Source organism: Pristiophorus japonicus, chromosome 2 (assembly GCF_044704955.1).
Source record: "Pristiophorus japonicus isolate sPriJap1 chromosome 2, sPriJap1.hap1, whole genome shotgun sequence".
NCBI classification, from domain to species: Eukaryota; Metazoa; Chordata; class Chondrichthyes; family Pristiophoridae; genus Pristiophorus; species Pristiophorus japonicus.
Window position 1 is genome coordinate 242,144,937 of NC_091978.1, and position 22,615 is coordinate 242,167,551.

General features: G+C 48.2%; 1 protein-coding gene across 5 annotated transcripts in view; it reads left to right on the forward strand.

Annotated features, from left to right (window-relative positions):
* prdm5 (PR domain containing 5) overlaps positions 1–22,615 on the forward strand; it is a 479,054-nt gene that overhangs the window by 84,593 nt on the left and 371,846 nt on the right. For all 5 annotated transcript variants that reach the window (XM_070863981.1, XM_070863995.1, XM_070863973.1 and 2 more), the window contains exons 4-5: positions 4,724–4,895; positions 6,643–6,817. In XM_070863981.1, the coding sequence (XP_070720082.1) occupies positions 4,724–4,895; positions 6,643–6,817 (347 nt within the window). The remainder of the gene's footprint in view (positions 1–4,723; positions 4,896–6,642; positions 6,818–22,615) is intronic.

Below are 22,615 nucleotides of genomic sequence, written 5' to 3' on the forward strand. Positions count from 1 at the left end.
GGACTCTTGAACTACTTTGGTAACTTCTTACCGGTTCTCAGCACACTGCTAGAACCATGAAAAGGGGGCGAATGGGTTTGGGGCAAAGCCAAGAAAATGCCTTTGTAAAAGTGAGAAAATTGTTATGCTCAAACAAATTGCTTGTGTTGTATGATCCATATAAGCATTTGGTACTAGCATGTGATGCGTCGTCATATGGCGTCGGGTGTGTATTGCAATAAGCTAATGATTTTGGGAAACTGCAACCGGTTGCTTATGCATCCAGGAGTCTGTCTAAGGCTGAGCGAGCTGACAGCATGATTGAAAAATAAGCGTTAGCGTGTGTTTATGGGGTTAAGGAAATGCATCAATACCTGTTTGGGCTAAAATTCGAATTGGAAACTGACCATAAGCCACTTATATTCCTGTTTTCCGAGAGTAAAGGGATAAATACCAACGCATCGAACCGCATCCAAAGATGGGTGTCACGTTGTATGCATACAACTATGCCATCCGCCACAGGCCAGGCACAAAAAACTGTGCCGATGCTCTCAGTAGGCTGTGATTGCCCACCATCGGGGTGGAAATGGCGCAGCCTGCAGATCTAGCCATGGTTATGGAAGCATTTAAGAGTGAGCAATCACCCGTCACTGCCCGGCAGATCAAAACCTGGACAAGCCAGGACCCCTTATTATCTCCAGTCAAAAGCTGTGTGCTTCACGGGAGCTGGTCCAGTGTCATAGTGGAAATGCAGGAAGAGATAAAGCCGTTCCAATGGCGCAAAGATGAAATGTCTATACAGGCAGACTGCCTTCTGTGGGGCAATCGAGTAGTGGTGCCCAAGAAGGGTAGAGACACTTTTATCAATGAGCTCCACAATACCCATCCAGGCATCGTAATGATGAAAGTGATAGCTAGATCCCACTTGTGGCGGCCCGGTATCGATGCGAACTTAAGAGCCCAGCATTCACAGATGTAATACATGCTCGCAATTAAGCAATGCACCCAGGGAGGCGCCGCTAAGTTTATGGTCTTGACCCTCCAAACCGTGGTCTAAGGGTACACGTCGACTATGCAGGCCCGTTCTTAGGTAAAGTGTTTCTTGTGGTTGTAGACACGTACTCCAACTGGATTGAATGTGAGATAATATCGGCGAGCACGTCCGCTGCCACTACCGAAAGCCTCCGGGCCATGTCTGCCACTCACGGCTTACCCGATGTCCTGGTGAGCGACAGCGGACCATGTTTTACCAGTGCTGAGTTCAAAGAATTCATGACTCGTAACGGGATCAAACATGTCACATCTGCCCCGTTTAAACCAACGTCCAATGGTCAGGCAGAGAGAGTAGTGCAAACCATCAAGTAAGGCTTGAAGAGGGTAACTGAAGGCTCAGTACAGACTCGCCTATCCCGAGTCCTGCTTAGCTACCGCACGAGACCCCACACACTCACTGGGATCCCACCTGCTGAACTGCTCATGAAAAGAGCACTTAAGACAAAGCTCTCGTTAGTTCACCCTGATCTGCATGAACAGGTAGAGAGCAGGCGGCTTCAGCAAAGTGCATACCATGATAGCGCAAATGTATCACGCGAGATTGAAATCAATGATCCTGTATTTGTATTAAATTATGGACAAGGTCGCAAGTGGCTTCCCGGCACTGTCGTGGCCAAAGAGGGGAGCAGGGTGTTTCAGGTCAAACTTTCAAATAGACTCATTCACCAGGAACACTTGGACCAAATCAAACGCAGTTTCACGGACTATTCTGAGCAACCCACCTTGGACCCTACCTTTTTTGATCCCCCAACACACACACCAGTGGCAACCGGCACCACGGTTGACCACGAAGCAAAACCCATCATCCGCAGCAGCCCTGCAGGGCCCAACACACCAGGCAGCCCAGCAAGGCCAGCTGCACAGCAGCCCAGCGAGGGCCCAACAAATGATTCAACAACACCAGCTTTCACACCGAGACAATCAACCAAGGAAGAAGGGCCCCAGATCGACTCACATTGTAAATAGTTACACTATTGATTTTGCGGGGGAGTGTTATATATGTGGACTTGTATTCATTCTGTACAGCCACCAGAGGGCTCATCCCCTGGAGTCCCAAAGGATCCCATAATCCCTTGGGAGCACAGGTATTTAAGAAGGCTTCACAGGTTGGAGAGGCACTCTGGAGACCTGCAATAAAAGACTAAGGTCACACTTTACTTTGAGCTCACAGTGTTCAGTCTGACTCTTTCTCCATACACAACAGGGACGAAATCTGCACTGTGACTCCGGGAGGAGTTCCTCGGCCACAGGGAGAAAGCGATTTAGCAAAACTCTAGCGACAACTTTCCCAGTGGCTGATAGCAGGGAGATACCCCTGTAGTTGCCACAGTCGCACTTGTCCCCTTTTTTAAAGATGGTCATGATCACTGCATCGCTGACATCTCCCGGCATGCTCTCCTCCCTCCAGATGAGAGAGATGAGGTCATGTATCCGCACCAACAGCGCCTCTCCGCCATACTTTAGCGCCTCAGCGGGGATTCCATCCATTCCCGTAGCCTTGTTATTCTTGAGCTGTTTTCTGGCTTTTCCTACCTTGTGCAATGTTGCGGTTTCACTGAGCTGGTGGTGGGTCGCATGCTGCAGATTGGAGTCAAGAATACTTGAGTCAAAGGCAGATTGAGGAGATCTTCGATGTGCTGCTTCCAGCGGGCCCTGACAGCCTCTGTGTCCTTGATGAGTGTTTCTTTGTTCTTGGCTAGCAGTGGGGTGGGGCCTTGGGAGTTTGGACCGTCGGTGGCCTTGACTGCGATGAAGAATCCTCGCATATCATGGCTGTCGGTCAGTTGTTGTATCTCTTGTGCTTTCTCCATCCACCACCTGTTCTTTAGGTCCCGGGTTTTTTGTTGGACCTCAGCCTTGAGCCGTCTGTAATGTTGCTTTACAACTCCCGAGTTGGGTTGTTGCTTGAGGCTCAGAAATGCTCTGTGCTTGCGATCTATTAGTTCTTGGATCTCCTGATCATTCTCATCAAACCAATCCTGGTGTTTTCTGGTTGAGTGACCAAGTGTCTCTTCACATGCACTGTTTATGGAGTCCTGGAGGGCAGACCAAGCGCTGTGGGCATTCAGCATCTTAGAGTCATCAAGGAACTCCAGGTTAGCTGTGAGGCGCTGGTTGTATAAGGCTCTGTTAGCTGGGTCTTTAAGTGCCCTGGCATTGACTTTTTTGCGGCACTGCTTCTGCTGTCCCCTCTGCATTGGCCTCTGTTAATGTCGCTGATGGATCGAATTAGGTGGTGGTCCATCCGGTAGTTGTCAGCTCCTGTCAAGGCACGGGTGATGCGCACATCCTTGCGATCCCTGGCTCGGACGATGACATAGTTGAGCAGGTGCCAGTGTTTGGAGTGAGGGTGTTGCCATGATGCCTTGTATTTGACCCTCTGGCGAAATAGGGTGTTGGTGATGAGGAGTTCATGTTTCAGAGAGTTGGGATAAAATGTTCATTCTCGGGTTGGCAATCAGTAGCTAGTGGGGTGCCGCAGGGATCAGTGCTGGGACCCCTACTATTTACAATCTATATTAACGACTTGGAAGAAGGGACTAAGTGTAATGTAGCCAAGTTTGCTGATGATACAAAGATGGGAGGAAAAGCAATGTGTGAGGAGGACACACAAAATCTGCAAAAGGACATAGACAGGCTAAGTGTGTGGGCAAAAATTTGGCAGATGGAGTGTAATATTGGAAATTGTGAGGTCATGCACTTTGGCAGAAAAATCAAAGAGCAAGTTATTATTTAAATGGAGAAAAATTGCAAAATGTTACAGTACAGCGGGACCTGGGGGTACTTGTGCATGAAACACAAAAGGTGAGTATGCAGGTACAGCAAATGATCAGGAAGGCCAATGGAATCTTGACCTTTATTGCAAAGGGGATGGAGTAGAAAAGCAGGGAAGTCTTGCTACAGTTATACGGGGATTGGTGAGGCCACACCTGGAATACTGCATGCAATTTTGGTTTCCATATTTACGAAAAGATATAATTGCTTTGGAGACAGTTCAGAAAAGGTTCACTAGGTTGATTCCGGAGATGAGGGGGTTGACTTATGAGGAAAGATTGAGTAGGTTGGGCCTCTACTCATTGGAATTCAGAAGAACGAGAGGTGATCTTATCGAAACGTATAAGATTATGAGGGGGCTTGACAATGTTGGTGCAGAGAGGATGTTTCCATTGATAGGGGAGACTGGAATTAGGGGGCATAATCTTGGAATAAGGGGCCGCCCATTTAAAACTGAGATGAGGCAAAATTTCTTCTCTCAGGTGTAAATGGTTGTAAATCTGTGGAATTCGCTGCCCCAGATAGCTGTGGAAGCTGGGACATTGAATAAATTTAAGACAGAGATACAGTTTCTTAACTGATAAGGGAATAAGGGGTTATGGGGAGCGGGCAGGCAAGGAGACAAGAGTCCATGATCATGTTAAATGGCGGAGCAGGCTTGAGGGGCCGTATGGCCTACTCCTGCTCCTATTTCTTATGTTCTTATGTACAATTAGTCACCAGATAATATTGTGCAGTAACCCTCTTCTCCCCCTCCCACCCCTAAATAAATTTGAGCCCCAGGCACTGCTGAGCTCTCTTTGCCAACAGCTCGACTGATTTGATTAGTGTGTGAGCCAAACTGTTGTGATGTGCAGCATCTCTGAGCAAGATCTAACCAAAATAACAATGCAACTGTTTTCCCCATTGCTTTCAGGAAGGAGAAAATATCTTCTATTTGGCTGTGGATGATATTGAAACAGACACCGAGTTACTGATTGGTTACCTAGATAGTGAGATGGAGGAAATAGAGGAAGAAGAGGAGGAAGAAGTAGTCAGCAAAGAGGATGAAGAAAATTTCAAGGATATGCAGCCATCTGGTGACAAAGGTAATTGTTATAAGCTTTATTATGCAAATCAACATCAATATGTCCCACTGTGCTTGATGTATCATAGTAACCTCCTGAGTTTGATCATTTCTGGTTTTCACTGGTGTTACATATCTTAATTCAATTTCGCATCATTATTACAAGAAAAGTGGTGATATTAATTACTTTGCCTCATAAAGCATATTGTATAAAACAGGAAATGGAGAGCATTATGTTTTGGGATTGTTATGTTGTGCCTACCTGCTAAAATCGGTTATCCACATGCTTTGTGAAGTCTAACCAGTTAGAACCAGTTCTGAGACAGTTGTGCATAGAAATTCCAGCAGCACCATACAGTTACTGGGGAGGGTTCATTTACACATGAGGTGTCCCTTCTCTGGGTTTTCAGAGCAGAACCTTGCTGTCCTTTAGCTGAGGGGGAGGACTGCAGGATGGCCTGGCTGAAGAGTCAAAGGAGGATAAAGAGCTCCTCAGCTACCTTTTTGTGGTAGGTCCCATATTCAAAAGAATATGGCACAGTGAATCCAAAATATGGCTCTGTATAGCACATGCACTTGCTTCCTGCAAGTGTACATATACCGCTGGTCACATAGGCAGCGTATCTGGCAGAATCTCCCAAACGCACCCACAGAAGGGACATTGGGCTGGGAGAGGGTGGCGTATGAAAGAAGGACTCGTGTCCCAACCATCAGCAGTTGCCAGTGCATCGAAGAAGGGGTGTAAACCGAGTAGAAGTGGGTTCCATCCCAATTTCCGGTCCCTGTGTTCCCCGGGTGCCTAACTTCTGCCCAAAAAAAGAGTAGAGGTCCGAGGCTACAGGGTCTAACTTTGTGTCTTTATGTATTTGCAAGATGCAGTCAGTAGAAAGTTAACTAATTGTTAAATGTTCTGAAGACACTGCTTGTAGGGTCACAAAATGATAAGTTTTGCTCAATTTGTCCCTTTTGTCTTTTGACTTTTAATTTTTTTGTCTTTTATTTCTTTTTCAAATAATTCTGCAGCTGGTGGTATTCTAACTATTTTGAAGATGAAAGTTAGCCTTGTTGAAATAGAAACACAAAATAATAAAGTAACTAATGAGGGAGCTGTGAGTATCATCACACATGTCAGCAGTATTTAATTGCTTTCTATTGGAAAGTGAAGTTGAAGGGTCTAAATCCATAGTGCAAGACTCCATAAGGTTGGGAAAGATGAGGCATAACCACAATTGGTGATTTGGTAGTACCATGATTGGGTTTTAAAAATCTGAAACATATAGCGGGAAGGAAAGACTGAGGGAGGTAAGGAATTCCACAGTGAATTAAATTCCAGTGACTCAAAATTCCACAGGTTTGAGCACCTGCTTGAGTTAGACTTGCAGAGATAAGTCTGGATTTCAACACAGTGAGTTTGGAGAGAGGTGGAAGAATGTGTGGAGCTGTATATTTAAACCTAAGCAAGAATAAACTTCAAACTTTACTATAACTACAGTATAGCCTGATTTTGCTCCATAATTAATTATAGTAGGCAGTTATGGTGTGAGGAGGCTCTTTTTTAATGACAATAACTATAACTGACTGTCTTGCTGTGTCAAAATCCAATCGTATATTGGCCCAAATTAATTCTTCCAAGATCATAGCATGAATACTGATGTGAATATTTGAAATTCTGTGGTCGTTATTTTGTTGATGAACAGTACTGAAATACAGCATCAATATAGGCATTTCAGTATCCCCACAGAACTTAACCACCTGCCTTATCTTCATAGATATGTCGAGTGATAAAGAAGGCTATGCTTGCCCACAGTGTGAGAGCAGTTTCCGAAGCCAGGACATCTTGGCTGAGCACCTGCAGTCTCTGCACCAGAAGCCCAGTGAAGAAAAGGAATTCAAGTGTAGGAATTGTGGCAAGAAGTTCCCTGTTAAACAGGCCTTGCAGAGACAGTAAGTACAATATTTAGAAATCAAGGTTTCTGTGAGACTAAAGCAACTTCAAATACTGTTTAGCAAAGATACTGGCAAAAACAGTAGTATGGTTTTGAAATTTTTAATTGTTTTCAATTCAAAATTCGAAGTACAAGAGTTTCTTTCCTCCTTTGTTTCCTTTCTGGGTTTTTTTCACATTCCAGTGGATAGTTTGCATTTTTATGTCTCTTTAAATGAGGAGACTAGGTGCACTGTAAAAGCACTGCTTGTTGTCTGGATCAGTCAACCATATTTGTGTGGTGAACTACATACCGTATTGCTTCTCAGCATCTCCTCAAGCAAAACTTGGACAGGACGCCTCCTGGGAATTTGGAGTTAAACAGATGAAACTTGACGCACACAATAATAAGCACATTTTACTATTGATTTGCAGCAGAATTAAGCCGTTATGGCGACAACCCCAACATTTTATTTAAATGTTCTTCATTTTATTTTTATTTTTTGTTTCTCCTTTTTTTTTCATTTTCTTTCTATATTGTGCATCATTTTCTGACTAAGAGGACAGGCATGTTTTCTTCTCCTATACTGTTTGCTATGCAGCTTTTAGACCAGCAGCTGAAGTGTGCAACAACGACAGGTTGTCTACCATTTTCCTTCCGATGCCAATTCCTTTCAATAGAACAAAAACTTTGCCTCTGCTTATCACCTCTCCCGAGCAAGCCAGATGAGACCAAGAACACATTTTATGTGATATCATGGGCAAGAATATGCTCTTACTACTCTGTGCCACAGTGCATTAATGTACCAATATGCTGTACCAGCAAACCATCTGAGATTAAGCACAGTCACAGATTTTACAACCCTGTAACTGAAACAGCAGTCTAGCTGCCAGTTTGGGTTAATTACTCATCAAGTGTATGTAGACCAGTCATTATTTTTGAAGAGTAAAATTATTTATTTTATGTTTCTTCTCCTGAAGTTGGTAACTTGTGTTGGGGTGCAATTCCAGGAGCTGGAAGTGGCCCTTTGATATCTTGTCCAGTGTGAATCTGGACGATAACTTCTTACAGCCAGGTCTGATTTGGCCTTCACCTGACATTCACAAGTACACTTCAAGTTGAGGATGTGGCTAGTGAAAGGTAGAGTTAACATTGCAGGTTGATGACATTTCATCAGAACCCCTGAATGCTTAACCCTACCCCTCTCTCTCCACAGATGCTGCCTGGCTAGCTGCTTTGTTTTAGTTTTTTGGGTTTTTATTTCTGATTTCCAGGATCTGCAGGATTTTGCTTCTGCTGGATAATGATCAGGAATGAGGATCTGACTGAAGTGTTTTTTTTAACATGTATTACCTCTTTTTAGTTCTGTATAAGCAGAGGATGTTAATAGACACCTCACTTCTGCCTGATAAAGAGGTTGAACCTAAGACCTTCCCAGTCTATATGGTTCAGTGCCGATATCCCAGGCCCGCCACTCCAACTCCTTTATCCCCTGACCCGTGGAGGTGTTCTCTCGCAAGTTGTGGGGGCCACAATGTCCCAGGCCCGCCGCTCCAGCTCTTTAATCTCCCGACCTGCGGAGCTGTTCCCTCACAGGTCGGGCGGTGGGGGGTGGGGGGGCCACCTCCGCAGGTCAGGCGATAAAAGAGCTGGAGCGGCATACCACTTCACCCTCCAACGCGATGTGTGCGATGATTTTGAGATGGGCGACTGGGTGACGTCATCAAAACCCTGGTCGCCGTTTTGGAGCATGGGCAGGAACATCGGCAAGGCCCAGGTACAGCGGAGGAGCGGGAAGGTCGGGGCGGATGAGCGGCGAGTGTTTGTGGCGAGATGCGGTGCATGTTTACGGCGGAGGAGCGGTGAGAGATCATGGCGGAGGTACGACAGATGAGGGTACGGGACCCAGAAGAGCCGAGGGCCCAAAAAATTCACGCACAGGCATCTTCCACCCTCTCAGTTGGAGCTCAGGACTGGAACATCGGGTTCTTCATCGAAACACCTGTGAACTCGTGGAAGCAAGTCATCCTCATTCGACGGACCGCCTATGATGGGTTCAGTGTCATTCCTGGTCTATATGGTTCAGTGCCATTCCTGGTCTATATGGTTCAGTGCCATTCCTGGTCTATATGGTTCAGTGCCATTCCTGGTCTATATGGTTCAGTACCATTCCTGGTCTATATGGTTCAGTGCCATTCCTGGTCTGTATGGTTCAGTGCCATTCCCGGCCGATATGGTTCAGTGCCATTCCTGGTCTATATGGTTCAGTGCCATTCCCGGTCTATATGGTTCAGTGCCACATCAATAGTGCATTTACCCCTATTGGGAGGCTGAAGTAAAATAATTCTAATGGTTACTGATTAAAAGCACTACCACCACACTGATTTTCTATTGGCTTTCATTTGATAGTAGATACATTTGGTTAAGTTTATTACCATGCAATGACCATCAAACATCCTAAGTTCCCATCCAGCCCTATATAGAATTCGGTTGAGCATTTAGTAGTTATGCCAGGCCTTTTGAACTTTCTTCACAGCAGTTCTTTATGATGGTAATGAATTTGTTTTTCTCCAGTTTAAGTCTCAGTGGAAGACAGCAATCAAGATTTGCTGTCCATTATCTGTAATGGATTTTTATTTTTAGCAATAAAGCCATTAGTTAGTAAAAATGGGAGGATCTCTCAGGTGGGAAAATAATTTGACTTCAGCCATATTGCTCAATGGCTTTTGCCAACCAAGTCATAGAACGGGAAACAGATGCAGTAAAGTCCTGTTTGTTAATTTTGTTGAAAAAGTGTGTATTTTAAAAAAAGTACAGGTTGTACCTCTCCAGTCCGGAACTCTTTAGCCCGGAAACATCCCTGCTCTGGCATCAGTGGGTGGCGTCCATTTAAAAAGAAATTTGTGGCTCCACGTGTTAAACGTACGTGCGATGTATTTTGGATGACAAATCTTGACGGCCTTGGCCTGGCCAACTGGAGGTTTTACACACTGGCTGGTGCTGTGGTTTTACACGCGCTCCTCGCTGCCGAGGCCGCCTCTCCTCACCTGATTGATGGCGGGCACACATGCTCTGAAGGCTGCAGCTGCAGCGCAAGGCTGAGCTGAAATTTTCCCCTCCCCCCATTTTCGGGGGGGGGGGGGGTGGGGGGTTGTTATGTGTGTGTGCGTGTGTCTCGGTGCGAGGAGGCTGCTGCTTCCACCAGTCAGGCTCTGCTCGTGGCTTACACATGGACTGGCGCCGGGAGTAGGATCGTGGGTAAGGGTCGGTGTCTCTCCTTGACTTTATCATCCACTTTATCTCCGATCTCTAGATTTTTTTGTGTGCCTGTATGTGGTTTTTTGAGGTATTGGTGTTCATTGAGGTAAGTGGGTCAGGCAAGGGCAGGCAGCTGACTGAGGCGCTGAAGCTGGGCCTGAGGATTAAAAAAAAACGGAGTGATTCTGGACGACTAAATGCTGCGCAGTAGGCTTCTGTGCAGCGCATGCACAGAACACATCCGGGTTGTCCGCACCGTTGTCACCAGTTGACCTCCTGTGGTTCGGAAAATTCTTTGGTCTGGCACTGGTCAAGTCCCAAGGGTGCAGGACCAGAGAAGTCCAACTGTACTAAAATTCTAAGGGCTGGATTTTCGGTTGCCGAACGCCTCATTTAGCGGCCAGAGGGGGCGTTAATGGGAACGCAAGAGGTTACCGACCGGGAGAGCAGCGTTTAGCACCCTGACCGAGAATTCATTAGTGGCTCACACTGATTGCAAACTGTAGTGCCTGACTGCTGGCGATCACTCCGATCGTATTCCTGGTGCAACCCCCACCCTTGCGCCCAGGACGGAAAATTGCGTGCGGCCGCCTCATTTAACGGCCGCTAAGAACCACATCTGGAAAAACAATCGGTACAGGCTTGCAGAGTCGTTAACTGGTGGCTACTTAAAGGAATGAGGAAGCGCTTACCTCAGAGGTCACGGTCAGTGCAACGTTTACACACAACATGGTGCATGACCTCCGAGTTTGCAGTGGCAGACAGATATAGCTGTTGAGCTTGAGAGAAAGTTATTTCTAAAACTTTAATGGGGACATTACTTGTTTGCCACATCGCATTCCAGATGCTCAAGCAAGGCGTCGTGAAGAGAGAAGGGCTTTTGGCCATGTCGGCGGCTGAAGAAGGAGAGTCCCTAGACTTCAGGGCAGGAGACCTTACTCACCACAGCTTTACCGGTGGCAACGCTCATACCTGGACCTCTCTGAGGAGCAGTGTGTCAGAAGGCTGTGCTTCCGAAAGGAGGTCGTTACAGAGATATGCCATCTCCTGCAGGAAGATCTGCAGCCTCACATTGGCACCAGGACTGCACTGCCCGTCACAGTGAATGTCATGGTGGCATTCACCTTCTATGCCTCCGGCTCCTTCCAGGCTGCATCAGGAAACATATGCAATGACTCTCAATTCGCAGCACATTGCTGAATCTTTGACGTCACACAGGCTCTCTACACCTGTCGAATGGACTTCCATTACTTTCCCGATGAGCAGGGAGAAGCAGGATGAGTGCACTTGTGGGTTTGCCAGGATAGCGGGCTTCCCGAAGGTACAAGGAGCAATTGAATGCACACGTGGCCTTGCGTGCACCATTCTAGAATGCAGAGGTATTCAGAGACCGAAAGGGATACCACTCCCTAAATGTGCAGCTAGTGTGCGACCACACGCAGCGCATCCTCGCAGTCAATGCTCGCTATCCGGGAAGAGCACATGATGTGTTCATCCTCTGGGAGAGCACTGTGTCTCGACTGTTTCAGCCATCACGCATAGGTTGAGGCTGGCTGCTCAGGGACAAGGGATACGGCCTGGCCACCTAGCTAATGACCCCGCTCTGCAACCCCACTGCAGAGCCGGAGGAACGCTACAATGAGAGTCATGCCAACACCCGCAACATCATAGAGCAGACTATTGGGGTGCTGAAGCAGCAATTCCGATGCCTGGACCGCTCTGGAGGCAGCTTTCAATACTCACCTCAACAGATCTCACTATTCAGGGTGGTGTGCTGCATGCTGCACAGCTTGGCCATCATGAGGGCCCAGGCATTGCCAGTGAGGATCGAAGACCCACCTCAAGAGGACAAGAGGTAGGGGGAGGAGGTGGAGGAGGAACAGGAGTCTGCCGACGCGCTGACTGTCCATCAAGACGGCAACTACCAGCAGCAGCCACGGAGGAGGCAGCGTGCCAATGTTTGCGGCGGCAGGACTATTCGGCGTCGACTCATAATGGAGCGCTTTGCTTAAATGGAGTGTGCTGAGGGATGCAGCGAATAATGAGCATGTGTTGTGGCACGATAATGCAACCTCTCCGATACAAGTCAACAGTCATATACCAGAGGCTGAATGAAACGTTCAGTGTTACATTTTATTGCAAACACATCCCTTAAACGATCCCAAAAATCCCACACCCATCAAAGAAAACAAAATGGGTCACCGGCCCTTCAAATAATACAACAGATTAATAAGATTTAGACTTTCTCAACATAGGGTCCATAGTCATACCTTTGATCAGCGGGTCTTGTGTAGACATTTCCCACCACTATGCCTCACCAACCCCCCGCCGCCACCCGCCCCCCGCCCCCCCCGCGGCCCCTCGCCTACTGCTGCTCCTCAATGGATCCTCAGTGCCTGCAGATAGCCCAGCATGACGCCCTGGACCAGCGCTGGGCCTGGAAGACCCGGCTGCTGACAGCCCCGCCTGAGAATGGGCGGCAGCAGGGTGAGATGGCTATGGTGCAAAGGCAGAATGGCAGTGTCCTGAGAGAGGACATCATGTTCCATCTGGACCGATGGCCTGCCACTCACCCTGGGCAGAGCCTCGGCTGTCGGAGCAATCTGGTGCAGCACAGATTGCTGGCCTACTTCAGCATCGTTACCTCCCCGTTGGACTGATGGGGCTCAAGACACGATGGCAGCAGTCAGTGCTTGCGTGGCATCAATTTGACCCTGCATCAGACCAGACAGCGCATTGATGCCAGCATGCACTGACAACATGGCAGAAGACAGGTAATTGTGTGATCTCGGCCTGCCGCTCAATGACTACTGCCACATCAGCCACGCCCGTGCCATCATGTCTTGGACCCCATCTGTTGCAATCGACCAAGAATGGGCTCAACGGGCTCCCGATCCGCAAATGGCAAGGTGAAGGCGGCCTCCACCGCACTCAGCGCAAGTGCAACAATGCTCGGCGGGATCCTCGCCAATGCACCCATGAGCTCGCGGTGCATCTGCATTGATTCCCTGGACATAGCCTCCAATTCCAGGTCCTCATCTTCCTGTCTGTGAGCATGAGTCATGACCGACTTAACGTCCGGAGAGCTGGCCCCAGAACTTCCCCTCATGTTTGGCGTTGCTGCAAGCCACCGGGACCAGGAGCCTCAGCTTCATGCAACCCGGAAGACGGCCTCTTCCCCCAAGGTGGTCTCCCCACTCGCTCCTAATGAGGACGTGTCGCGCTGTGCCGATACACTGTTCTCCACCTCCTCATCTTCCCCGGTGTCTGAAGATGTAGGTTGACGGGCAGGCTGGCGCTCTTCTGGCTCATCACCTCTAAGCACAAAGCAACAGAAGTGCTGTTATCAGCTGGGGAGGGGGCAGGAAAGCAAGAAGGGTGGCATTGTTATTTTGTTTGCTACATCTTGCAAGGCATGTGGCCTCAAGGCTAAGGAAAGTCAAGTAAAATGGCCATTTCATTCACATACCATCACTGTCGAGCGGGGGCTCTGCCTCGCCGCCCTCCACCGCCATGACACTCGCTTTTCTTGGTCGGTCATGTTATATATGCAGACTATAGATATACTCTCTGTGTAGTCACTGTCTAGTTGCATAAGATGGAGACTTGTTACCTGATGTACTATCAATAAGGTTTATACTGTGTATATACTATGCTGGCACCACTAGAGGGTGCAACTGGTGGAGACCTGGGTTTCCTGCCCCTGTGGCAGAGGTTGTCCACCAGAGGGCACTGCAGTGGGAGACCTGAGGGTCACCTGCATAGGTGCACAGGGCCCAGTATAAAAGGCTGCCCACCATGCTTGTGCCTCACTCTGGAGTTACCAGTAAAGGACCAAGGTCATTCCAGTTTGAGTACAACACATTGCCTCGTGGAGACATTCATAAGTACATTACAGACATAACAACTGGCAACGAGAATACAGACTTTTAAGCGATTATGGCTACCTTTGGCACACTAAAAGACTTCGCAGAGGGTGATGATTGGGATGCCTTCACGGAAAGGCTCGAGCAATATTTCGTGGCAAACGACCTGGCAGGGGAGACGGACACATTGGCGGAGAAGCGCAAGGCTATACTGCTGACCAGTTGTTGGCCCGAGGTCTACTGCCTCGTCAGGGACTTGCTGGTACCCACGAAGGCCAAGGATAAGATATACAATGAGCTGACTGAACTAATTCGCGACCAACTAAAACCAAAAACAGAGCATCCTCACGGCCAGGCACAGATTCTACACTCACCGCAGACCTGAGGGCCAGGATATTGCAAAATATGCTGCCAACCTCAGGAGACTTGCGGCAACGTGTGATTTCGGCACGCACCTCAACGAAGCATTGCGAGACATCTTCGTTATGGGAATTGACCACAAGGGCCTCCTTCACAAGCTATTACCTGCCGACACCACAGTCAACCTGCAGAAGACCATCAGCATCAGTCAGGCGTTCATGACCTCGACCTGCAGCACCAAGCAAATTATTCATCCTGTGGACTCAAATCCAGCAAGTACTGTACACAGAATGGTGCCTTTCACAGGCAAGACTGTAGAACGTGGCTCTGCGGAGGGCAGAGAGCACAGACCTCAGGGTTCAAGAACTCAGAGTCCGCAGAGGGTTGCTAATCGAGTAGCAGCATGCTTGGATTGCATAGGAAACCATAGGGCTCACCAGTGTCGGTTTGCTGAGTACGTATGCAAAGTCTGTAACATGAAGGACCACCTGCAGCGTATGTGTACAAGAAATACGACTCACCGTCTAGCAGAGGAGTCGGTAGATGACTTTGAATTCAGCGGGGAGTATGATGATTTGGCCAGAGAGGCAGCTCAGCCCCAAGAAGAAGTGTATGGAGTGCATACCTGCACCACCGATTATCTTCCAGTGAAGATGGAAGTCGAGATAAACGGCATTCCAGTCTTCATGGAAGTGGACACGGGAGCGAGCCAGTCAGTGATAAGCCAGGATGCCTTTGAGAAGCTATGGAACGAAAAACGACCCGAGCTGGTTCCAGTACAAGAAAAGTTGCACACCTACACCAAGGAGCTGATCCCAGTCCTTGGTAGTGCGGATTTAAATATAATTCATAATTGCGTGGTGCACAAGTTACCTCTGTGGATTGTTGCAGGTGATGGTCCAACGCTACTCAGAAGAAGGTGGATGGGGAAGATCCAGTGGAAATGGGAAGACCTCTTCACTCCAGCAATCGATGTCCCCCGTGCTCAGAGGCAGAGTAAAACCTCACCTTCGCTTGGGCCAGGCACCAGAGAACAGAGCAGCGCAGCACCTGAGGCACAGACCGTCCATCACAACTGCGTGACATTGATCCGACCGGAACGACCTAAAAATAGCCTCCCGGCTCCAGTGGCAGGACTCCTGGGGAAGAAGATTGAATTCACAGGCACTCTTCCAGCTTTTGTGGCAGAATCGCGGGAGAGAAAGATCAAGGCAGTTGACCTCGAGGACAGAGGCAAGATGGCGTCCCTGCTGCAGCGAGGTGCAGCGTGACTGGAAAAAAAATGGCTGCGGCCATATCACGAGGTGCAGCGATGAGGGACCAACATGTGGTGTCTAAAAACGGATTTGATTGGGGTAAAGGAGACCTGCAACCAATTGAACTTAAAGAGACATTGTATGCATGGCAATCAATGTAATGAACCGATTAAGATTATGAACAAAATGTTGTTGCGAGATGTCGGTACTATTCCTAATGTAAAGAACAAAATGTTGTTGCGAGATGTCCGGTATAGATTGTCCCCAAAAGTAGCAAGCGAGCGAATTCGGGAGGGTACAGGCACTGATCCTGATGCCCTGCCCCAGGTGTCCCACAAGTTATAGGCCAGCGACCTCAGGAGGGTGAAGGCACTGATCCTGATACCCTGGCCCAGGTCTATCCCACGCTGCAGGCACCCGATGGCACTATTCGTCACAGACCTGGAAACGAAAACGGTGCCAATACGTGCAGTCGGCCGCCGTTGCCCACCACCCGGGTGGAGACGGCACAGCCCCCAGACCCAGTCACTACCTCGGCCATGTCCAGGAGCGAAAGGTCAGAACCAACGAGTTCCCAAACGCGACCCGGAACAGCCAGGTTCCCAACACCGTTAGAGAGCAGGCAGAAGATTCTGCAGCCCTCAAAGGAGGACAGGGAGGCCACACACATCTGTGGCTCTGCCCACCACTAGGCAACGGCAAAGGCTCTGAGTCCTGGCCCGGTGAGCGAACCAAGTCCACCCCACTAGCAGGGGGTGCAGCGCCGCTATCAGACAACTAGGACGCCGTCCAATTGCTCTGGAACCTGCTTCCTCGCATACCTGTACTGCTACCTCAGTACTTACCACGACTGAACCAATCCTGGCGCACGACCGCAAAACGTAACGAATGTAAGTCATTGAACGAAGGTGTCACGATACAAACTGTCACTTCCTTTCTTTGTAATTGCATTGTGTCTGATCCTGTATGTTAATGTAACGGGCCAGCTGCATGATCTCACTGTGGGGGGTGGGGGGAATGGATGTATGTAGCCATGGACACACACATGGATCACACCCAGAACCCACTGGAACCTTCACTGCATCATCGAACCATCCAAACTGGTAGCCACTACCCAACGTTGTGGCATAAGGACTTAGGGGTTAACAGGTAGAGGGCCAAGCCAAAGCACAGCCAAGGTGCAAGGGCTATTGGCACTGAAGTCTGAAGAGAGCTAAGCCAGAGCACACAGTGCAAAGGTAATTGGCACAAAGGACTTGGGGGAGAGTGATGTTATATATGCAGACTATAGCTTTTCTCTCTGTGTAGTCACTGTGTAGTTGCATAAGATGGAGACTTTTTAACCTGATGTACTATCAATAAGTTTACACTGTGTATATACTATGCTGGCACCACAAGAGGGTGCAACTGGTGGAGACCTGGGTTTCCTGCCCCTGTGGCAGAGGTTGTCCACCAGAGGGCACTGTGGTGGGAGACCTGAGGGTCACCTGCATAGGTGTGCAGGGCCCAATATAAAAGGCTGCTCACCATGCTTGTGCCTCACTCTGGAGTTAGGAATAAAGGACCAAGGTCACTATAGTTTGAGTACAACACATTGCCTCGCGGAGTCATTCATAAGTACATTACAGACATAACAGGTCAGGTCCAGGAGGTAGGGCTCGCCCTCTCCCCGACGATCTAACTCGCGTAGGTTGTGCGTGAGTTTGTCCTGCAATGATAAAGGCAAAAGGTTGCTAGTGGCTGGGTAGGTGCTGGTGTGCCACATTTGTCTGCAGTAGGGTACTCGCGAGTAAGATGGTGAAGTGTGCATATCGGCAGTTCATGCTGCGTGGCATCGCACAGTGGATGTGTGAACAGTGGATCTGGGACACAAGCAATGATCAGTATGTATGAGGCTCAGGACTGGGACCGCATATGAAGAGCTGAAAGGTGCTGCTTGGTGGGCTCAGGCTGAGTAAGGAGGTAGAAAGTGAGAGATGTTTGAATGGGCAGGGCATGTTTGATGAGGTGATGGAGAGGTCTCATGCTGGCTTCAGCAATCAGGAGCATGGCCTGGTAGACAGAGAAGGGGTGGGCAGTACAAAGTCTTTACATTATGTGCGACACTGATGTTCACATGAAAGCATTGGAAAATGAATGGAAAGGGTACCGACCCTGACGACTGTCGTAAGGCTGCTGAAAGTATTGCAACATTGGGTCGCTGTAGTTGGCACCGCGCTCCGGGCTGTAACGTTCTCAGCCACCGCCCTCCAGAGCCTTCTGCAATCCTGAGACGCTGGCATTTGTCCCCTTCCAGGCTGAAGTGCCCTCCATTGCCTCCAGCAAGGCATCAAGGACGGCAGTTGAGAAGAGGGTAGAAAGCTGGCGTGCTCCTTGCTCCCCCATTTTCATGCTCTGAAGACCCTGTGGATTTTGAACTGCGCATGCGCGAACTTTAGTTGCCGCGCCTTTAAGACGCGGCTGTTCCCGGGATCTGACTCAGGGTTCCGTGCATGTGCAATGGGTTTGCCAAATTTATCGACCAAACTTTCGTTATGGCCCTCCCAGCTCTGGTGTGCAATGGCTGATTTAGCTCCCCTGTCAGCTCATCGCCCGATTCTGACAAATTTCTGGGTGCAGGGTGCAAAACGTTTTAAGGTGATAAAATTACCACTCCGCCTGGGTTACCACGCCAAATGAGGCGCGACTGAATTTCCACCCCTAGGAGTAATTTTGACTTTAAACAATAGAGTAAAACGCATGATATTGGCTCGTCCACCCATCGAGCACCTCTCCCAATTTTCATTTTGGCAGTCAGGAGAGGTGTTTAACGTGTGGTTGAACCAATATAGCCCATTCTACACTAGACAAAAGTTAAAATGACCTGTGTGTCTACTTGTAGGAATAACAGAAGTTATAGGGACTGACGTTATGCTCCACTGCTCTTCCAACCCAGTGGGATTTAAGCTCCATAATGATTTTGTCTTAATTGCTAAAAGCATTGATCCACTGTATTCTGTTGAAGAACTAGGTATATCTTTTGGACAGTTCTTAAAACTAAGCAATAATAAATGTTACCTCAGTGTTAATCATTTCGTGTGAACTGATCTTTAAAGGAGGTGCTAACTTCAAATGTATGTTGACTCAGATTAATAGAGAGTAATGTTCTTACATTCCACTTAACTTTTTGCCAACAATATCGTCTGCCACTAACCTGTGTGCCTCAACATTGATTTTAACAATTGAAAAATTACAATAATTCCATCTACTCACACGACTGGGTGGTAACTCACTCCCAATTTATTTGAACAAAGTCAAACATCGAGAAGATGGGAGGTTATCGTGCATACATTTGGATCCTTGTGATAAAACGAATTTCTCATTGAAGTTAGGCTTCTTTCAGTTTTTATGAATCTGTTAAAGCCCTTTATCTGATCTGCCTGTCCTAGAGAATTTATTTACATCCTCCTCAACTGATTTGGATTAGAGATAGAAGCAAAACTGAAAACAATGACCCTATAATCATTTTTAGTTGACTGCATTTGGGGGCTGAAATTGTTCCTTTCTATGGGCTCAATTTTCCCCAAAGCTTTTTTTTGGCATACTTGAAGAGTTACGCCCGTTTTTTGGGGGCCCAAGTACGCCAAAAAAAAAGTTCTAAGTTTCCCCGTTGGATTTCTTCATTTTAGTGTGGCCTAACCTGTCCTTTAGTTTTCGGGATGGAGCCTTGATCTGCGCCAAAAAGATCGGGCTGCCATGGTAACCAAGGACACAATGCGAGCTGAGGCTGCAAAGTGAAACATACAGCCAGCTCCCAACACATTAAAACACATTGCATCAATTTAAAAACACATTAAGTACATTGCATCAACTTAAAAACACATTAAAGTATATTGCAGCAACTTACCTCCAATTATTAAAGCCTGTCCCGTTCCCCGACCCGAGCCCTGGCCGAAAGGCTTGCCGGTGCCCTCCCCCGCCCCTAGCCTTGGCCGAAGGGCTTGCCAGTGCGCTCTCCTGCCTCTAGCCCTGGCCGAATGGTCTCCTGGTGCTCTCCCCCGCCCCTAGCCCAGGCCGACTGGCCTCCTGGTCCGCTCCCCCGCCCCTATCCCAGGCCGAATGGCCTCCTCCCTCCCGGTCCCCGCCCCTAACTACACCTGAAAGACTGCTCCTAACTACACCTGAAAGGCTTCCCCTCACCCCCTCTCCCTCCCCCCACCTCTTTCTCTCTCTCTTGCCTTTCCTGCTGCTGCTGTCCGGGCATCTGCTGCACTTACCTGTGCCGATTTCCTTACCTGTGCCGATTTCTTTAACTCTCCGTAAGGTTTTTCTGTAGAGGCCACATTCGCTGGCCAGAATTTGCGCGGGTGGCAGGTTACGCCTCCTTTGACTGAAAAAAAAATGTACCAAAAAAATCGTAACTGACTGAGTTAAACTGGTGCAAATTGATTGGGAAACTGTGGTTTTTTAACTTAGGCCTAAAAAAGCAGCCTGCCCCCAAAAAACGGCGCAAATCACTGGGGAAAATTGAGCCCTATAAGAGCCGTGATCACCTCAAAGAGGCGGCCACGGCTTGGTAAGCACTCGCTGCTCGGTCGGCGTGGAGGGGCTGCCATTTTACAAATTGCCCTCGTGGATTTTCCCGGCGGAAAAGGTCTCCGCTCCGCCCGTGTTGCACCCAGTCGACCCCTTACCGACTGGTGCTGACCCCCTTTCCGCCCCGCATGGGAAATTGCCCCGCGAGAGCGGATCGGCCGCTGCTTGGTGTCCCCAACAGCTTTTCCCGGCGGGGCGGAAAGGGGGTCAGCGCCCAGCCGAAACCCTCCCTGGCAGCCCAGTGTTTGCCACTAATGTGACTGCAGAGCTCGCAGCGGCCCTCCTCTTTAACTGAAGGGGAGGGACATTGTGTCACGTCGTGCTGACGACTCGGAACGACGGGCGTTCTGACCCGCCCGCACTTCCGCCCTGCTGATGACACCACATCTGTCCCGCTCCAAAAAAAAACTTGAGCTGAATTTCTCCAGATTGTCCGTCCCATGCATTGACAGAGCACTTAAAATCGGTAGGTGCACCCCGTTTCGGGTGGAGGGCAATTTTGGCCCCTTAGTGTTTAACTTAATGTGCTTGAGAGTGCAATGGGGATTATTCGATGCATTTATTGAGAGAAAGAAAATACTTAAACAAACCTTGAAAATTAATTGTTCATACCCAGGAAGATTCAGCAAATAAAGTATGACAATTCAGCATGGGATAAATGTTATATTTAGATCACAGAACCATTTTAAGTTTATGTGATTCTGCAATATTTTGACTGCTGGGGCTTCAAAATTTACCCTTGTTGCTTTGCAGGCCAGTGAATGATAACAGATAAACAACTCCCCATGCAAATTGTGACATTAATGGGGTGGGGGCAGATAGGTGAGTTTGTCTCTGCAGGAATAGCAGGAGTATTGGACTCTACAGCCACCGAAGAACTCATGTTAAGAGTGGAAGCAAGTCTTCCTCGATTCCGAGGGACTGCCTATGATGATGAGTGGCTAGTATGCATGACAAAGATCTTTTGAAAGGAGAGGTGTAGGGTTACATTTATAGCTTGTGCTGGCTCGATGAACTTACCAGACAGACCACCCTTTTAGAAACAGGCACCCTCCCTCGCAGAGCACTAATTTGACAGAACTGGTGATGCCTTTCCCTTTCCTAATGATGCAGATTGTAAAGTAACGCATGTCCCCTGAAGGCATGTACCACAAAAGCTTCTCATTGATCTTAACTGCATGCTCATTTTAGTTTGGAAAGCAAAGTTTTTCGTTGAATGAAATGTTCTTCTTGTTAAAGGGGAGCAATGGTACAGGGATAATCTCTAGAGTTTGAGAGTATTTAACCTTGGCTAAGTACCAGCTAATTTCACTGTTAATTGTTGAACTAATCTTAGTTACAGGGGTCCATCTTAGAACTCTTATTTATTCATCTCAAAAGAGTAATGCATTATAGTGCCATAAGGCATAGTGTGCTCTTGCTGTGCGTCTGGTCTACAAAGGACTGTTATTATAACAGTTGGCAAAGCTTCATTCATTGACTCTGGTTAACTTTTTAATGTTAGAAGATAGCTGGTGGAAACATTAAAAAGCATTCAAGACTGGGGTCTAGAAATTCGTGGGGAACTGCATTCAGAAATGAAAAAAATAAAAATCATGTAACAATAGGCAGTCTTTAGGCTTACAGCTCAACTGCCTTCTGGAAAAAAAACTATGAAAAGAATTCCCAAATGGATGGCTTCCGCTCTTAAAGCTGAATTCCCTTCTGCACCTAAACAAAATGGGAAAAGTGCTTCAGCACGAACACAAATGGCTCAGCAAGCCAGGGAAGTGGCACCCAGGGTTTCGCACACAGCACTCCAGGGGGTCAACACTGCAAGAAAGGCCCTCTACCCACAGGGGCCAGAAGCTCTCCAGAAAGAATGATGTGGGACCACATCACCGAGGCCATCACTGCCAGCAGTGTTGTCCCCATCACCTGGCTCCAGTGCCCAAAGAAGCTTCATGACCTCAGACCAGTGGTCGAGGTCAGTGAATGCATCTTCAAAAGCCATCTCCTACCAACTGCTCCACTAGCCTCACACACTTCTCAATCTGTAGTAAACATGAGGCACACCTCCCATTCCGAGCTTCACCTCACCCCCTTGGAGGAGACGGTGCTGGTCATTCATGGCAGGGCAGAGCTCTTGCCCAGTGCTGAGATGAAAGGATACAAGATGCTGATAGCCTCATACATTATCCTCCTTCTCGCATGCACCTCTTGCTTTCCCGTCCTCCTCTCACCGCAACTCCATCCTTGCGCCTTCCTCATTTCATATACCCAAGAAATGTAGCATTCCCAGCCAGTGGTTGACCAAGAAGAAGAAGAAACATCATCAGTTGATTTCACATCCACCAGCTCCTAAAGGTCACCCAGCATGACCATTTGGAGTGTCCCTCACTGCAAGTCAGCAGCCTTCCACCAACCATGCTACAGCCATTGGGGTAGCACTGTGTAACATTAGTAGGATAGGCAAAGGCGCACACAAGACAGTCACTAAGGGAATGCATAAGTGTAATGAGT